General features: G+C 33.3%; 2 protein-coding genes and 2 pseudogenes across 4 annotated transcripts; 1 reads left to right on the forward strand and 3 right to left on the reverse strand.

Moving 5' to 3' along the window:
* Positions 1-939: 939 nt before the first annotated feature.
* Positions 940-3,838, reverse strand: LOC145593018 (putative protein phosphatase 2C 72). The gene is made up of 5 exons (XM_081649534.1): positions 3,512-3,838; positions 2,751-3,071; positions 2,551-2,665; positions 2,233-2,456; positions 940-2,105 (listed from the first exon to the last, which is right to left on the reverse strand). Exons 1-5 carry the CDS (start codon positions 3,668-3,670, stop codon positions 1,902-1,904), a joined length of 1,023 nt encoding a protein of 340 aa, XP_081505660.1. The 5' UTR covers positions 3,671-3,838; the 3' UTR covers positions 940-1,901.
* Positions 3,839-5,372: 1,534 nt separating this feature from the next.
* On the reverse strand, positions 5,373-7,583 carry LOC145593020 (putative protein phosphatase 2C 72; annotated as a pseudogene). Its single transcript, XR_014102514.1, has 5 exons — positions 7,399-7,583; positions 6,331-6,661; positions 6,096-6,210; positions 5,721-5,944; positions 5,373-5,614 (listed from the first exon to the last, which is right to left on the reverse strand). The product of XR_014102514.1 is annotated as a putative protein phosphatase 2C 72 (transcript).
* A 1,075-nt stretch (positions 7,584-8,658) lies between these two features.
* LOC145593021 (uncharacterized) lies at positions 8,659-10,940 on the reverse strand (annotated as a pseudogene). Its single transcript, XR_014102515.1, has 3 exons — positions 10,459-10,940; positions 9,938-10,096; positions 8,659-9,238 (listed from the first exon to the last, which is right to left on the reverse strand). The product of XR_014102515.1 is annotated as an uncharacterized LOC145593021 (transcript).
* Positions 10,941-16,015: 5,075 nt separating this feature from the next.
* On the forward strand, positions 16,016-18,807 carry LOC145591765 (uncharacterized). Its single transcript, XM_081648268.1, has 4 exons — positions 16,016-16,039; positions 17,248-17,338; positions 17,645-18,486; positions 18,586-18,807. Exons 1-4 carry the CDS (start codon positions 16,016-16,018, stop codon positions 18,805-18,807), a joined length of 1,179 nt encoding a protein of 392 aa, XP_081504394.1.
* Positions 18,808-19,031: the final 224 nt, after the last annotated feature.

A 19,031-nucleotide genomic window follows, 5' to 3' on the forward strand; every position in this document is an offset into this window, starting at 1 on the left:
ACCTTTGCCCAAAATTTTGAGTTCGGGTCAATCCAACGTGCTTTGAACATTTATTTTATTTAACTTATTTTTTGCTTTTTTTTTTTTTTTTTTAATGTATTAAAGCGAACATTTTCACCAACATTATTATTAGTCATTACATGCCTACTAGATAGCAAATCGTCCTAAAATCACATCAATTCCTAACTAATTTTGTATCAATAACATATTTTATATTTTGACATATAGATTATAAATTTATCTTAAAATTCAATAAATAACTCGGGCATCACACGGGCACAAAACTAGTATTTTATTAAAACAATCACAAGGGCGAGTGATAAAAATTGTTTCCAGGATCATCTGAAATCGAGAGAGTTCTAACCACTTGAGTTATCCCTCATTCTCAACAATTATATATTATACGCAAATGAAATTTTTAATTTCGATTTAATTTATCTTGAATTTATTTTATTTACTTCTTTCGATCTAAAAAGAGACAAAACAATAGCAAAATGAAACAAGTGCACTAAATACTATGAAGGGGAGTAGAACTAGTTGAATAAATAAAGGTTGCAAATATTCAAAAGTTCATGATTACTAAATTTATTAACAGAATAACAACCCATATAATTGTCTCATATTCTTTTGTTTGAAGGTAAAATGTCTCTGTCATTTGTCATCAATTTTATCCACTTGGTCGCTTTGTTCCATAAACTAATAACTTAATAAAGTTGAGTTACAAGTTGCATATGTTTACAAAACCAGGACTCCAGGAGAGCCACTAAAAGTGCTTTTATAAAACTTTCCTCCTAAGCACATAAAATATTAATACTTCGTATATAAATGTCTTGAAGACGTATACAAAAGTACTCCGTATTGTAATTTATAATGGTTTTATAAGCTATCATGTACGTAAAGCTAGTAAATTAATTGACTTGAACATAAAAGGAAGTTCAATAGAAACATGAATAAGAAAGCAAATTTAATATTCTAGCAGCATTATGAATAACAATTACAGGACAAAATAGCAGATGCTGCTTACAAAGTTAAAAAAATAAATAAAAAATAATTGAAAGAATTCCTAAACAAATTAATCAGTTCACTCCCAATTTCTTCCTTCAGTAAAAGAAAGAAACTAAACAAGGTTAACTTGCTCTGAAAGGAGGCTGTACATAACCTTTTGCCATGGCATAATGGCCTCAAAATTTGCGGCATACATGTCCAACTCTCTAGCTTATACAGTTTTATTCAATATCCTGCAGGGTAAGCTCATGTTTAATAGCACGGATCCTCGAGTTATAACCGATTGAATCATGACTCCGTCATCAACTCATCTTACATTGAACCATATGTAATAACCAATACAACATAACTCAAGTTTAATAAACTAGTATAAAATCGGAAATTAGATTAAACTTAATCACATTTGTGAGGTCTCCCAAGAAGAAATGATAAAATAAAAAGGCAGCAATTAAGTATTGGTGTCATCTGACATATAAATTTATACTTGTTCACAAGACCTTCACAACCCATTTGCACAATGCACATTAACAGTCCATTTTGATAGAGGAGATAAGAGGCGGAATTCAAGAAGCAGATAACTCGAAGCCTCAAGTCCCTCTAAAAAAAAATAGACTAAATGTCTCTCATTTCAAGCAAAATCCTTCCATTTCGAGCCAAAATCTTTCAAGCTTGCTTGTTCAGCCATGACTGACAAGCGAAAAATCACTCCTTTGAGTCCGATCCCTCCATTTCGAGCCCAAGTCACCTTATCTAGTCAGTAGGTGTACTGATCTTCACACATTTACTGTCAGTAGCCTAAAGTATAAGGTTTCTTCACCTTAAGTGAAGTGGCCGGTTAGGCGGCTATGTATTAACCTTTGTTATGATAATAGTTTTAATGAATTGAACCTCATCTTTCAAGAGGTAGGTGAGCTTGTACCAGATCTGTTCTTTTTCTGTAAGAAGTAGCAAACAGCAGTGCAATCGTCACGCTTGTCGTGTGGAATCTTCTTCTTCCAAGCAGCAACAGCAGCATCTACAACTGCTTTTGCTGCCATCTTTTCATCCTCTGCGCCGCATACAGCTGATGTCACTTCATCAATGCTAAGGACATCCCATACCTGTAATTCAAACAGGTTTCACTTCAGATCAGTCTAGTCTTTAACAACACATATCTTGTAAAAAAAAAAAAACAATTGATCAAATCACTCCAATGTAGGAAGATAATTAAAAGGACTCAGAGCTTACTCCATCAGTAGCAAGTAAGATAAAGAGGTCATCCGGAGTTATGTGGTGATGAGTGAATACTGGAGTACAGATTATGCCATAATGCTTCATAACTAAGTCACCAAAGGAGCGAGACATAGCCATCCCCGGACTTTGAGCATGAGGCATCCACGCTCGCTGTAGACTTGGTTCATCCCTCAATGCAAAGACCCTGCCTTTGTACCTCCTTATTCTATTGGCTTCCTCTGCATAATTACAGTGAAAACGTAACTACATTGATACAGAAACAAATAAAAGGCCTAAAAAGAACCCGAATTGAAAACATATTTGCTTATATACCAGTAGTGCCGGGCTTTAAATCAGTGGTTAATTGAACAGCTGTTACACCATTTTCACCTCTAGTCCCTAGGATAGCCCTCGAATCCCCAAGGTTAGCAACAAGAAGATCATCACCCTGCTCATCAAAATTCTTCTACTGTCAAAATCCATGTTAAACAACATATAACCAAATTTACATAAATATTCTTACTATAACAGACCTGTTTCAGGACTACTACAGCAGTACTTCCACTGAAAGAATAATCGAATTTTTTCACTGACTTAAGCACTTCATCCATTGCATCAAAGGCATTGATACACGCCTCCCTCCATTTAAGGACTTCCATGTTTGGCGATGAATCACTGCTGTTACTTGATTGAGTTTCTAAGTTATTCACATTAGCCTCTGACGACGACTCTGCATTCTTTTGATCAAGCAGTAGCAATGGCAACCGGTATTTGATGGCCTTGCTCGCATGATGACCAGTTTTTCCATGACCATCAAATACTCCACAAAATACACCATCTCTTGATCCATAACCCTTTAAAAACAAATGAAGACAGATAATCATGGTATAATCATACTAATACTAATCTTTTCTATAATTCACCTCCTAATTATACAAATGCTCAATCAATAGATTCATTTTTACCCTGTTCTGTAATAATATATCAGCCATACTCAATTTGGGATCATCCTGAATTAATTCTACCAACTGCTCGAACTAATTATTAGATATCTAACAGTTTTTTTCATCGCAAACTAAGCATCATAGTACTTATAACTTACAAATATGCAAGATAATATAATAACATATGAAATGAAATGAGCAGTGACAAGCCAATCTCAAGGCACAAGATCTGTAGAACTCATTAACACGAATCGTGCCTTAACATCAAAATCCCGGAGATTGAACAAGAGTTCCTCCCCAAAAGAAACAACAAACATAACAAGTTGACCAAAAAACAGGTAGAAATTTACCTGACAAAGAACAGCACTGTCTTGATTAACTCCCTTACCGCCTTGCTGCGTATGAACTGATCCAAATTTGATCTGTTGATTACGTTTCATACTATTTTGATCATAAACAACACTTCCCAGACCTTCAGGAAGTACTGGAGATGATGAAGTACCTCCCATTTTACAAAAATCTTATGAAATTCTTAGTTTTTTTTGTTCCTGCATAAACTTTATGCTATTATAAAGTCTTTGCATTATTTTATATGTTTCCCTGGAATTAAGTAAGATTATATAAGAGATCTAGAAGGTACTTGTGAGTACCAAAAACTGAAAAGGGTCGGTCCAAATTTCTGTTAATTATCAGTTAAATTGGCTCATTCTTTCTAATTTAATTTTTCTGATGGACTGCAACAATTAATGGTCCCTTAATATGCAAGTTGAGGTGTAGACATGTATAATATATATGCCCTTTATTAATTAATTACTATTACATTAATTTGTATTATCCCTTTCTACGCTCAAATAGTATAGAAAAGGTCTCCTAACAATAAGTCAGATCTAATAAGAAGTCAAATCTCTTATCAGAATTTAGAATAATCTATTAGGGAATTAAGGTTTTAATCCTTGTTACAACCGAGACATCGAGTTATGTAAAGCTTAATTATTTACTTTTAACGGGGTTCTACCTCATAAAAGTTTGGATGGACCTTGAGAACTTCAACTAAACTCGACTTATTTTTATAAGATGAATAGAACATATTCTTTAAAATACGGTTTGGCAAATTATGTAACAACATTGGGGAAATGGGGGTTTGATTGGGGTAGGGGGACTGTCCAATGCATAAGTAATGAGTATATACAAGATACACCCATCTTGTATTATTGTTGCCAAATTAATTGGAACTTTGGAAGGATAAATTCCATATTTGTATACAATACACATTAATGGTCCATTATTTTCAGCAAATTGGGAACTTTATCAATATTATATTTTTGTGCCCTTTTTACCTGCTTCATTTATCAAAATTGGTCAACTTCTTTTAACAAGTTGCAGATTTGTCATTCATTTTTTTGAAACACCTGGCCAACAGCTGCTGACTAGCAACAATATAATACAAATAGTACTTGTATTTATTAATCAAATAATTAAACGACAGCTTTTTTTTTTCTTTTTTTTTTTTTTTTTTTTGAGAGAATAATTAAACGACAGCTGATACTTCATGAAAAGGTCGAAATTTTCATTAATTAAACAACATAATTAAGAGTAATCTTGATTATTATTTTTTTTAATTATTATTTTAAAAAAAAAGTATAACATTTTGCTACGGGGTCATAAATTCATGCCACATTCAGGCTCGAAATTGTATAGGTATGTAGCCGTAATATGCTAAAAATTCATATTACGGGGTATTTTAGGGATCTCCGAAACTTATAGAGAGATAAACTCTTAAATTAATTAAAGGATAATTGAGTGAGATCCTCGAATTGAATAAATCAAATCCAATAATTGATTGATTACGCTTTCGTTGAACTGTTTAATTATCAACTTAACCCAAAATGAAAAAGAAATAAAAAGCGATTATATACATACGAGTCACAAACTCACAATACTCTATTAGTTAAAACTTACAGGGGAATAGATGATAAAGTCTTTAATCTTTCTAAAATATGTACACATTCGAAACGATTAATCCATTTCACACCCCAATCTTCATTCTTCAAGCTTGCTTACCACAAAAGATCTAGTGTAAAACCTTTCTTCGAGTCCCTTTGTTTCGAGTCAAGATTACCTTATACAATCAATTAACAGGGTTACTAATATGTACACACAAAGAGGGGTCGTAAGTACAACCAGTACTGTACATTTGAGTACAATGTTTAAAATGTCCTGAATTATGATTATGGAAGCTTTGTTTCAAGAGGTGGATTTGCTGATGTCTGATGACTCTGACCCTTCTTCTGCAGGAAGTAGCAGACAACAGTGCAATCATCACGCTTGTCAAATTGAAACTTCTTCTTCCATGCTACAACTGCAGCATCTATAACTGCTTTTGCGGCCATCACTTCTTGCTGTACACCCCATACTATTGATGCTACTTCCTCACTGCTCAGGACATCCCATATCTGCAATTAACTCGAACATGTAATTTTCGATTTCCAAGCTAAGACTGCCATGTTTAGATTTGAAAAAATTGCAAGTGCAATAGCCATTAAGTTTAGAAAATCTTACCCCATCACTAGCAAGCAAGATAAACAAGTCGTTCGGAGTAATGTGGTGATGAGTGATTACTGGAGTAGAGATTATGCCACACTTTTTCATTAAAAATTCTCCAAAGGAACGAGACATAGCCAGGCCAGGTCTGTCAATAAGAGGTAACCACGCTCGTTTGACATGCGGTTCGTTCTTCATTGCCAACACTCTGCCGTTGAACCTTCTTATTCTATCAGCTTCATCTACATGACATATCAAAAAAGTAACTAATGTTTCATACATGTATTGATGTATATACTAACTATTTATACAGTAAAAGCAGGATATTAAAAAAAGGCCTTATTTTGATCAGTTGAATAAAATCAAAATATGGAAACATAGTTGCTAAATCACCAGGTATGCCAGGCGTTAAATCAGTGGTTAATTGAACAGCAGTAACTCCACTGTCTCCTCTCCATCCTAGAATAGCCCTTGAATCCCCAAGGTTCGCGATGAGTAGATCGTCACTCTACTCAAAATAATAAGCTTTACTTCCAGAAATCATATCACAAATATATATAGTATATATTTAACTTTGATGATTTGCATACTTTATATATTGGCTTAAACTGGTGTAACTGTAACAAACCTGTTTCAGAGCTACTACTGCAGTACTTCCACTGAAAAAATCGCGCCTCTCTGACATCACCTTCTTAAGCACTTCATCATCCATTTCTTGGAAAGCTTTTATACATGCCTCCTTCCATTTTAAGGAGTTCCTTGCTGTTGTTTAGTGATGAACAGCCCAAATTTGTTGTTTGATCACTTTCGCTGTTACTTGTCTGTGGCTCTAACATTGCAATCTTTTGCTTTAGTATTAACAATGGTAAGCGGCGACTAACATCCTTGCTCACTAGATGACCTTCTATCCCATGACCGTCAAATACTCCACAAAGTACACCATTTTCTGATCCATAGCCCTTCAAATAGAAAAACAAAACGGCTAAAGTCCAGGCCTCTTAAGGGGGATCCTACAACAACAGTTCTGTAAAGTACAAATGTTCATTTTGACAAAAAAATATCAAATGAGAATGGAAACCGTTATGATGCATGGTTTTTTGCCACGAGTCTTTTATCTTCGAATAAGACCACTCACATCATAAGAAATATTCAAACAACAAATTTAATTAGTTAAGGGTCATCTTGCAAGAACTCTGAAATACCCTTTTTTTTTAAAAAAAAAAAACCCTGTTATGCTGATATATACTAGGATTTAACCCTTCATTATTCTTTAAAAGGAGTAGGAGAATATATTTATCAACCTGGAATTACTGTGCCTATTATTACATAGTAATTTTATTTTCCTGATATCTCTAAATCTATATATAGTCTATATAATCATTGACTGAACACCCTTGAGTCTAGTGGTAACAGCTTCCATCTTCCATAGGACAACCTAGGACCAAACCTGGGAGGAAGCCTTGCAACGTAAACAGACCTAGCTACCTGCAGGGTCAGGCTGATAACTCTGCAATAGGGCAGTCTGGCTCAGCCAGCATGAACAATTTAAAACAAAAGTGTTGTGCTAATTTACCAGAAATCAATGCTCACAAGTTTACCAAACAAATCTATCCTGTTCCCGGACACACATAGAGCTAGTTAAACCCTGAAAACAACTAAGAATTTGTACATAAAAATTGGATAACAAAATAAGTACCTGACAAAGGACAGCGCAATCCTGGTTAACAGCCTTGCCACCTCGTTTAGTATAAACTGACAGCCCAGACTTAATCTGGTTATTATAATCTAAACCATTTTGATCATAGATAACATTTCCAAGACCCTCTGTATCATCTGGAATTGATGGAGTTGATAGATTGATTCCCATGTTATGAAAAAATGAAAAACTTATAGTATTATACAAATATATTTCTGAAAATAAATAAATAAAGTGTTGCAAACTTCCCCCTGGATATAATTGAAAAGGTATCAAGTTGATAAAAACAAAATAAATAACTATAGAATATACAGAACTGCCCTTTTCTGAATCAAAAGGGTGTCATTCTTATAACTACTTCTATCCAATGTATTTATAAGTTGCAACTCTTGTTTGCACAAAATTTGTCATGTAAGTTTGTCTGAAATCTGTTCATCAATTTAGTATTATAAGGAATATACTTTAATGTCTTATACATAACCTGTAAAACTATTTATAATAACACATTATTCGGGCTAATTTTTGTTAATGTTTTCTTTTGTTTAGCCAGTCAAATTTGCTCGTATTCATACTTCATTCAGATGTAGACATATATGATTGGTGTATCCTTGTTACAGTACTTGATGTTGGTGATATCCAGGTTTAGATTCATTTGGGAGTGGTCTTACTAACAATAGATTTTGTTGAGTATTTAATTTGTTTGTGAAGTTGCTGAAATTCAGTCATCGACGACTGTGTTACAATAATTGCAGTAAAATATTGGAACAACAACCAACTAAAACGCGTTTCAGAGGATATTCTGGCTATAAATACATTATTTTTTTACGAGATTTTAATATCCTAATTGATGATAACCTAAAGTCAGAGGAGACTGATCAATGTATCTTAATTACAATTTAGAACAAAAAACAAGCGATGGTAAGATTTTGCAGTTCACACTTGTAAACAACTCTATAATCCTTATTATCTTCTGAATTTCTGACGAGGTTGGAAGCCGTTACTTTCCTAGGTGCCTCGTATATCCTGTAACCCAATCAAGACCTAAAGTGTACTCGAAATCAGATAACCCGGGTTCAACTCAAACTGCAGCTAAGCCCACCTAATCTAAATAATAATATAACCTGAGCTGAATCGAGTCAAATGATCTGCTTGTCACTTCCAATTATACCTAGCAAGTTTAATTTACTCTCAAGAACTAACCAACATCAATACATCATACAGGGTCACCGACAGAAATATACTACTGCACATCATTTGAAATTACTAGAAATTATACTTGCTGAACTTCATCAGTAAAAAGCTCCAGAATTTACATAGAGCCAACTTAGAAACAGAGACAGAGATGCCTAGACAACTTAGTACATGGAAATCAGAAAAGCAGCAGCTGTCTCTTTTTAACAATGATACAATGCCTGAATATGACAACTACAACAAACATTCATAACATCTGCTAATTGCCCGGACTACCTAGTCAATCAACATTCTCATTGGCTGGACACAGTGATGCTATCATCAGCCTGGGCAGCATCAGTTGCCGGCAATTTCTTAGTCAGTGACATGGGTAAATCAAGGTCATCTTGCAAGCGACGCTGCTGAGGGTGTGACAACAACAAGCACATTTGACTGAAAAGAATGCGTTGAAGGCCCTGACCACTTTCAAAGATGTAGCCCTCATACTCAGTAACTTGTTCAAGGGCTTCTACAAGAGCATCATAAACTCTTTGGGGGCAATTCTCAAGTCCTGGCTTGTCATGAAGGTAAATTACATCCAAGTGAAGAACTTTTGGTCGGCAGGCCACTGAAATCGTGGTTGCACAGATGACCAGCAATACAGCAATATCTAAAGGCATGCCAAGGGAATATTGATAAGTTAGACAAGTTGCAGACAAGACTTTCCCAATTCGAAAGGGAGAAGGCAGAAACAAGATCATGAAGCAACCTTAGCATATAAGACCCATTTGTGAACCCCATTGTGCAATATGGAATGGAAACAGCAATATCTAAAGGCATGCTAAGGGGATATTGATAAGTTAGACAAGTTGCGGATAAAATCTAAACAATTGTTGTGCTAGAAGTCTAAAACCCTCTGAATTTCCCAAGCCAGATAAATTATGTCGAAGTTTTGAGACTTTTCTAGTTTGAAAGGGAGAAGGCAGAAACAAGATCATGAAGCAGCCTTAGCATATAAGACCCATTTGTGAACCCCATTGTGCAATATGGAATGGAAAATCAAGAGAAGAGGCTTGGTTCAGTAAATTAGAAACATACAATTATACAAACTCCAGCAAGCAATAACACAAGTAACCCAAAATAATCCAGAAAACTAGTCCAAATGCAGCATGGGTAGTCATCAATATCGGAAAATATATGTTAATCACTTAATCAATCATTCAAAATCAATAGTGACAATTTAGGTGGAGGTCTAATATTAATAATTCATGTTATCTGCACAATCAATCAGCAAAGATTGCTGACAAGCAATCACAAGATCAAACTTTTCAAATAAAATGGTAATAATTGAACTCATTTAGTCATTTACCACTCTTAATATTCGATTTCGAGACCGAGATTTTTTGGCTTGGTGAGCAGCAACCCGAAATAACTGAGTAAGGTCTGCCTGACCTCCTGATGAGCTCACAGACAACCCTCTAAATGCAGCAATTGCAGAATCAACTTCACTTGTAAACTCCTTTTTTACCTTCAGAAACAGAAAACAACAGGTTAGATTTAACTTATGGAGAATACATTAACACCCTTACAGCTATATGAAACTCCAAACCCACTCCATCAATAACAAAAAGAGAATGCAAAAATTGGTAAAAACATTTCTGATCACCATATAAAATTTCAAAATTTCTTACCCGGGCCAATAAACACAAGTGCATTTTAAAACCCAGAAAACAAAATTCTTAAAAACCCTCAATCAATTTCAAAAACTCAATCAAGAAACAGCATCAATCCACCAACCCCTTCTGGGTAAAAGACTCAATTACCAAACAATTGAACAATTAATCAAATTCTAACCAAAAATTGATTGAAATAACAAGATTAGAAAATTACCCAAGAAGCAGAATTAGAAAGAGAAGCGAAGGCGAAACGATGATTGGGATTAATGGTGAGTTTGGCATGGATGAATAAGAGAATGGATTGTTTGATAGAATCAAGTCGGGTAATGGGTCGTCCATTTGGGCCAGTGTTCTTCATTTCAACCATACTTTCGTTGTCAACATCAATACAGAAAAGTATGTCTTCGTTGCTGTATCGACTTGCTTTCAATGTGTACGCTGCTCCGCCGCTTCCGCTGCCCTCCACCACTTGAACTTCCATTTTTCTCTCTCCTCTGATTGAGTGATTGGGGGTGTTTACCAGCTCTTTTTTTTATGTTATTACTCCAGAAATGATGAGCTTTGTCAAAAAAAATATATATATGGAAATTTGAAGCAGCCTAGTTTATCTTGTGGCAATTCCAAATAAATTAACATAAAATTTCAGTCCATCAACTCATCGTAGCAATCCGGTAAATAAATCAGCATCCAGATTTAATAAATAGTTGTTGATTAATTAACAGAAATACAATTAGATACACGCTTTTTTTTTAATCAAGAAATTGAACTTGTATTTTCTCGGAAATTTACACCAAAAAAACAAAATAATTGAGGTCACAAATTCACAATTGACATGTTTTGGTGCTGAAAATTGCTCTAAGATTTTTTGGGTCATTTTAGGTTTAATGGGTATAATTTGAGGTCAAAATGACCAAAATTTTATCAGAAACACCTCGTTATAAGTGCATTATGCAAATTGAGATTTTTGAATTTTACAAAACGAGACAGTTCTTGTACTTTTTGTCAATTTTGACGTCAAATCGATTATTTTGGTCCAAGCACCCCAAAACCTTTAAAGAACATTTTTTGACTCCAAATTCAAAGAATTTTTTTTATAACAAGATATGATCCGCAATATTGTAAAAAAATTTCTCTAAACATAGGGTCTATAATGGCATTTTGGGTATTAGGCTACACCTCATTAGAACCCGAGGAAAATTTCCCCTTTTTACAAAATTTAGGCCTTGTCCAGTTCACAAGTTTAATAAAAATCAGTAAATTTAGGCGTATTTGGCAAAATATAGCTGTGAAGGTAGTTGTTAGCTGTGTAGGTAGCTGTTAGCCGTCAACAAGTTGTTAACTGTGAATATAGATAATTTAAGTATGAATGTTCAGTAAACTAGAAGTTGACTAGCAGTTACATATAAAAATCAATATTTTATATTTAAAACTATAGATTAAATTTTCGACAACTACCTCAAAAGCTTCCTCTAATTTCAAAAACTAATATTTCTAACTTTTTATAAAAGCTATCTCCACCACTAAAAGCTACCCTAACCACTACTTTGCCAAACACTCACATTTTTTGTTAAGTAGTGGTTTGATCAAGTCAAACAACTAAAAGCTACAATACCTAAAAGCTAGTCAAAAGCTAGCGTCGAACACGCCCTTAAAGAAAATATATAATAGAAAGAAAAAAAAGAAAGAAAAAAACTCTGTTCGGTTAAATTAATTTCATCTCAGTAAAATTATTTTAAGTTCGGCCAAAATAATTTTATTGAGTAAAATAATTTCACTTTAATAAAAATAATGTGATGTGAACCGGCCCTTAGTTTTCTACTAGCTTAAGTCATGTCCAACTACTAAACTTTTATATTTTTTTTAAAATTTTATATTGTGACAACTAACAAGTTGCAATGTTAATTCAACTATAATTTAAATAAATAATGGTACACTATGATTTTTTTATACTTGTATCAATGTCAACAGTCAAGAAATTGAAGCATTAGAGTACTGAAAAATACATTAAAAGAATTTATGATCAATTTTTTTTTTTTTTATATAATTGAATATATAATTTTTATATGTATAATTGATTGAAGTAAACTTTATTCGCAAAAATAGTACAGTAACGTTGAAACAAAGGGGGAAAATATGATTATATTAAAAAGAATCTTAGATAACAATATTATTTTGATAATTACTTAAGATATGCTCACTTTTTTTTATAAAAATAAATGATAAATTATACTCCTTCCGTGTTTTTTTAAGTGGTACAGTTTGACCGGCACATAATTTTAGGCAATTTAAATGACGTAAATAAAATAAGAGGTAAGTGGTGTACTTAGAGAATTAAAAAATTATAAAAGAAAGATAGTGGGGTTAATAATTTATTGAAAAGTAATGAATGTGAGAGGAAAGATATAATAAAAAAAAATAGTAGTGGGTTTGGGTGGGGACCATGAGAGGAGAGAGATATAATATTTTAATATAGTTTTTTACCAAAAAAAAAAGGAAGTGTAACACTTATCAAAACACGACCGGATTTGATAATTGTAACACTTATTAAAACACGGAGGGAGTATGAAAGATGTGTAAAAATATACTATTTGGATGTATATGGAAAAAAATATATGATTGTCATACTAAAAAGAACATATTAAATTATTTTCTATGGAAATTGTTTTATCAGAAAACCGCCGGTTTTAGTATATAGTTATTGCTTAAATGATTAATGTTAATTTTTTTTAGGAACAAATATAATGTTAATTTTAATTAAAAAAAAATGGTTTTAATAATCCCAACTCTACTTGATTTTCTTTTAATAATCTCAACTTTAAATTATTCTTAAATAATACAAATTTTAGGGGTTGTTTTCTTTCTATAATCCCAAAACCAGTCAACAAACTCTATTAACAGGTTACATGACACGTGTTAACCTGTCATTAGTGCAAAAAAAATTAAACATTATAAAAAATAAAAAAACAATAGAAAACAAAAACCCGAAACCAATTTTTATTAAAACCTACTTTTTATGTGGATATTTATGTTTTAAGTAAGGTTTAGGAAATTTTGACAATTACCACCTTCTATTATGTCCATTTTAGCAATTACCACCTTCTATTTTTTTTTTTTTTTAAAATACCACCTTCTATTTTGTAAAACATCAAAAACTCCCACCTTCTTGCCTCCCAGCTGCCTAATGATGTAATACCCCGTATTTTTGAAACGTATTTTCTAATTAATTAATTAATTAATTACTAATTTCTAAAAAGGGTATTTTAGTAAATTTATTATTTGGAGCCAAAATAATATTTGAATTTTGGCACCAAAAGTATTTTGAAAACTAATCATTATTTTGGATAAGATTTATTATCCATTTATTTTATTTAAAAACCGGATTATTTATATATATTTCGGATATTTTAATTAAACAAAATTATATTTTATTATGGCCGAAAATTCCTAATTTAATGACTATGATTTTCGGATTATCTATGTATAGAAAATCTGATTTTCTTAGTTATTTTATTTAGTGAATAATTGGAATTTTATTAATTAATTATTTTATACAATAAATATTATTTACACAATTATTTTTAATTCCTTAAAACTAGCAAATTAATTCCCTAAATATCTAAAGCCACCATGATGGATTTTTGGGTGACTTATTTTGGCAAATTATATTTTTAATTATCTCCTTAAAATCTCTTATTTTCCTTAATTCTAATCCTCCATCTTTTTAATATCTAATCATCATATTTTCTTGCCATTCATTCTTCTTAATTATTCCCCAAGTAATTCTAATTTCCTTATTATTTTTCATGACATACATACCTTCCATATTCAAGTATACACAATCATCTTAATATCCAAACTTTCCTTAATTCTTTTATTCACTTCTCCAAGTAATTTCCTTAATTCTTTTTACCATAATTCTTCCTACATTCTCTTGCCACAATTCTTGCATGAGCTAGCCTATAAATACCCCTTCATACCTCTCATATTCTTCACACCAAAAACCCAATTCTCTTCTTCTCTCTTATTCTTCTTTTCCCTAAACCTTTTCATACTTTTCTTCTCCTCTTTTCATACAAATATTATCCCGTATACCTTTGAAGCCAGTTTTCGGGCACTTCTGGTCAGTTTTTGGGGTATTGATGTTTCACAGAAGATTGTTCCTCTTGAAAAATCCTTGAGATTAGGCTCAAGAATCACCCAATTCAGAGTTATATTGAAGGAGTTATGACCTCTGCAAGTTCTGCCTATTCTTTCCTACGAAAATTCAATTCTCTTTAATCCTATTCCTTTATCTATTTCATGGTTAGTTTTCTAAAATAAAAATACGTATTTCAAAGTTATAATTTTATATTAAAGTATTATTTTAAAAGAGTTTTATAGTCCATGCACATTAGATTTGAGTTTATGTTGTGATAACCTTATGGTTATGTTATTTGCAAGGTGTATTCGTGATTGAACTTTAAAAGTGCGAAGTGTTGATTGATATTCGGAATCAAGGTTCTTGAGGTTCTTTGTGTGTGATTTTTCTAGCAAGGATCAAGGTACGTTTAGGTGGCTAGATACTTTTGAAAGTGATTGGTTTGAATAACATGTTTTACATGATTTGATTGGTGATTGAATTATATTGATTTGAATTATGATTTTGAAATAAATTATGTTTGAAGGTATTGATTTTTAATAAAATTATTTTGAATAATTGATTTTTAAATCATGTTTTGAATGGTTTGAATTACTTATGGTGTTTAAATAAAGGATTTGATTTTAAAAGGTTTGTTGAATTAAATAAAAGGTTTTTCAAGGAAGAGTTGTTGATTTTGAAAAGTTTTTAATATGAGACTTTTTTTATTGGAATTTATTAGATATTAAAGGATTTATTGAACCATTAAATTATTATTATTAATGCTTTACAAGCATGTTGGTAATCCCACTATGCGGATTTGGTTTATTGATAAGGCCTTGGACTTTGTATGACCGGGTCTTTCCTCAAGAATAGCCTTGTAATATAAGGAGACTAGCTTGGGGGGTGTGCACACTTGGGTGAGGAATTGGATTAAAAGAAATTGGTTCTTAATAAAGGAATTGGTTTTATTAACTATTATTTTGAATATTGAATCATTGGAATCGGTTTTTTGGAATAATGAGTTTGAAATTGTTGGATTAATTATTGGAATTGATTTTTAAAAGCATGTTTGCAAATAAATTGAGTTTACATTATCTTGCACTTATCGTACTTAGCATATTTTGCTAATCCGTATTTCTTATTTGTTTTGGTTCGCCCTGTTTACCGTAATGGTAAGCAGTGTTGACTATTTTCAGGTGGAGTCAATAATTGAGCATATGGAGTTCCGGGAATGGTTTCACCTAGATTAGGAAATGTTGGTCTTGTGTCTTTAATTTGAGTACTCATAACAATGTTACTATTTTTATAAGTATTAATAAAAGAAAGTTGAGTTTCCGCTGCAAGTTTTGTTATTGAGTTAAGTATTTTGAGTAGCCTTGCGTAATCACGCGGCGGTAACACTCCTAAGTCTATCTCTACGGTATAATTATACGTATTATACTAGTATTTCCGTAAAGGGAGATTTCGGGGTGTTACAAATGACGTCAGCTGGGCCCCACTCTTTACCTTCCCTCCCAATTTCCCTCCCATTTCTCATTCCTAATTCGATTTTCATCTCCCCTTTCACTTTTTTTCCCTTAAAGAAATCAGAAACACTTCAATTCACTCCTCCAAACCAAAATTCACAAACAATATTTGGTGTTGCTGCAACATGACAACGATTCCACGAAGAAAGGTATGTTGCTCATCTTAATTTAGGGGGTTTCAATTGATTTTAGGGTTTTTGATTTTCAATTTGGGGATTAAATCAGTGTAGTTGAAATTAGGGTTTTGCAATTCAAATTAGGGGTTAGAGTATTCAATTGGTGAACTAATTAAGAACAATTTGTGAATATAATACCACATTACACAAATTTGTATGCAATTAAAGTGTAACGATTTCTAGGGTTTGACAAATTCACTGTTTAAAGTCAAATTACCTTCCTTTTTTTACTCCCTTTTGCTGATTCCAACAACCAAATTCCTCCTAGCTTGGTCCTCCCTTCAGCGCCGTTGTTTTCCACCCAATTCTACTCTCTTACAACGCCTGGAATAAAGTACAAATTTGGGACAATGCTGCAACTTTTCTGACCAACAATTATGGCAGAGAAAGAGGATGGGACGCAAGGGAGTAAATTTTCTGAACAAATGAGGTGGGTGAAGTTGGATTAATTGATATTAATGGTGAAGGAGAGAGAAGAGAGACAGGGGAGTTAAAAATCGAGTGAGCATAGAGGAAATGGGAGGGGAAAAAGAAGAGGGAAGGTAAAAGTGGGCCCTACATGACGTCGTTAGGCAGTTGGGAGGAAAGAAGGTGGGAGTTTTTTATGTTTTACAATTTTTTAAATAGAAGGTGGTAATTTTCAAAAAAAAAAAAAAAGAAGGTGGTAATTGCTAAAATGGACACAGGGCCGTTTCTGAGATTTCGGGGGCCTAGGGCGAAATAATAAATTGGGGCCCTATAGTATATATATATATGAACAAATAATCATTTTTAAAAAAAAAAGTTTTGACCAAATAATCTAGTTTTAATTATTGTTGAAAAAAACTTATAATAAGTTAAACTCAATGTAAAAATTCCATTAAAAAAATAAAAAATAAAAAATAAAAAATAAAAACTCAATGTAAAATAATACTTCTATGATTATATACTACATTACTACTACAACTATATGGTAGTAAAAAAAAGAATTTATAAAGGAAGCATTTTGTAGTTATTATCGATATATACTACGTAAATGGTTACTAATTTTTAAAACAGGGAAGGAAAAAAAATAAAAGAAAATTGGTAAACATGGTAGTCGAACCTTAGACCATAAAGAACATTTAACTTCACCAACTTATCCTAACCACTAAGCTGGCGAGATACTCATGTTAGCTATTGCTTCTATAAAATAAATATAGCTATCTCATGAACTTAAAACAGAAAATGGGGCCCTCTCCGTCCGTGGGCCCTGGGCGGGTGCCCCGGCTGCCCCGGCTCAGCGAATAGAAGGTGATAATTGTCAAAATTTCCTAAGGTTTATAATATTTAGAAAATAACCTAATTAGATTTGTAGGCATGAGAATGGAAACACTGAAACATGCAAAACCACTAGCCGATCCGTGGGCTGCAAGGTATTGTTTCTTATATAATGAATGAACCTCCCATTTAGGTATTGCCGCAAATTCGCAATATTCTATATTTATATTCATATATTCTTCTCAAAGTTAATTAAGTTTTATATGAAACATGGTAGATTGGGGTAATATACCCCCAACGACATTGCCACAATCATTGCTGAGCATATCCTATGCTCAGAAGACTTTGAGGCTATCGGCTTCGTCTGTTCTCCTTGGAGAACAGCAGCCAAACAAGCCAAGTTTCAAGCCAACATTAACCTATTTTCCCCATCATCACCCAAGCCAAAGTTGCCATGGCTAATGCTGCCCGAACTCGAGGATACCTCGAACCAACGCCGCTTTTACAGCCTCTATAACCGCAAAGTCCGCACAGTCAACCTCCCTCTGTCGTCGAACCCCAACAACAACATAAGGTTGTTATCGTCGCATGGATGGTTGTTGTCTGTCACTGACCACTGTAATAATCTGTGCCTTGTCAACCCATTGTCTAATGCCATAATAAACCTTCCTAAGGCTAGGTTCTGGAGCCATTTACACCATGATTTCGATTACTTTAATCATGGCGAGATATCATTTGAGAAATTGATTTTATCAGGGAACCCGTCCTCATCTAGTGATTTCACAATTGCCCTCGTTTTGGCCGAGCCTTTTGCTAACCTATGTTGCCGTCATGAGATCATCTCTTTTTGGAGGAACGACAATCATCAATGGGAACCAATTCTGGAGGTCCGAGATAGTAAATGGGTAAATTATTATAATGATATCATTTTTTACAAGGGAAAATTTTATAGCGTTGATAATGGTGGAACCATATGGTGTTACCAACTAGACCACTCAGGTTGTCCTCATGAGCGGGTGGTTGCTGAACTTAAGAGCCAGTTGCCCAATGATATGCGCTGCCAATGGGATATCAAGACTAGTGTAGTATACTACTTGGTTGAATCGGAGAATCATGAATTGTTGGTCGTTTGTAGGGTCAGAGTGAAGGTTGATAAGTCCCCCCAGACTGTGTCATTCAAGGTATTCGAATAAAATGTTGACAATGGGAAAGCTAAGACTGTTCCTAACTTGGGGGATGTAGCGGTTTTTGTGGTTTGCAACTCCTCCTTTTCGACAAAGGCATCGTCTGCTCATGGCATCAAACACAACTCTATTTATTTTACAGATGATTATAGAGCAGCACATGATATTAGATATGTGTGTGAGTCCAAAAGCAGGAGCATGATTGAAATGGGCATATTCAGTTTGACAGATGAAAATATTCATCAGCTTGATCTCATTGAACCACTACATTTTATTAAATATGCACCATATTTGTGGCTTGAGGATCCAAGCTTATGAGCTATGATTGTCTCCTTTTGAATTTTAATTATATAGAGCCTTTTGTAATTCAGATTCTATCAATAATACAACTTTTGTTGCCACTTGCCCACTTTTGTGTTTTTTTTTCTTTTTTTTTTTGGGGGGTGGGGGGGGTGGGGGGGGGGGGGGTATGACTTTACAGAAGCTAATGCTTCCTTTAAGAAGCATCAAAGCTAATTTTTATTTCCAATGTGAGCTCTGCA

Source organism: Chenopodium album, chromosome 18, assembly GCF_948465745.1.
Source record: "Chenopodium album chromosome 18, dcCheAlbu1.1, whole genome shotgun sequence".
NCBI classification, from domain to species: Eukaryota; Viridiplantae; Streptophyta; class Magnoliopsida; order Caryophyllales; family Amaranthaceae; genus Chenopodium; species Chenopodium album.

Coding starts and splice junctions, on each gene's coding strand:
- LOC145593018 (XM_081649534.1), bottom strand. CDS start 3,670: ATGGGAGGTACTTCATCATCTCCAGTACTTCCTGAAGGTCTGGGAAGT. Junction 2,666..2,750: donor CTGTAGTAGTCCTGAAACAG/GTCTGTTATAGT, acceptor TTTGATGAGCAG/GGTGATGATCTTCTTGTTGC. Junction 2,106..2,232: donor TCTTACTTGCTACTGATGGA/GTAAGCTCTGAG, acceptor TTTGAATTACAG/GTATGGGATGTCCTTAGCAT.
- LOC145591765 (XM_081648268.1), top strand. CDS start 16,016: ATGACAACGATTCCACGAAGAAAG. Junction 16,040..17,247: donor CAACGATTCCACGAAGAAAG/GTATGTTGCTCA, acceptor AAATAAATATAG/CTATCTCATGAACTTAAAAC. Junction 17,339..17,644: donor CCCGGCTCAGCGAATAGAAG/GTGATAATTGTC, acceptor TCCTATGCTCAG/AAGACTTTGAGGCTATCGGC.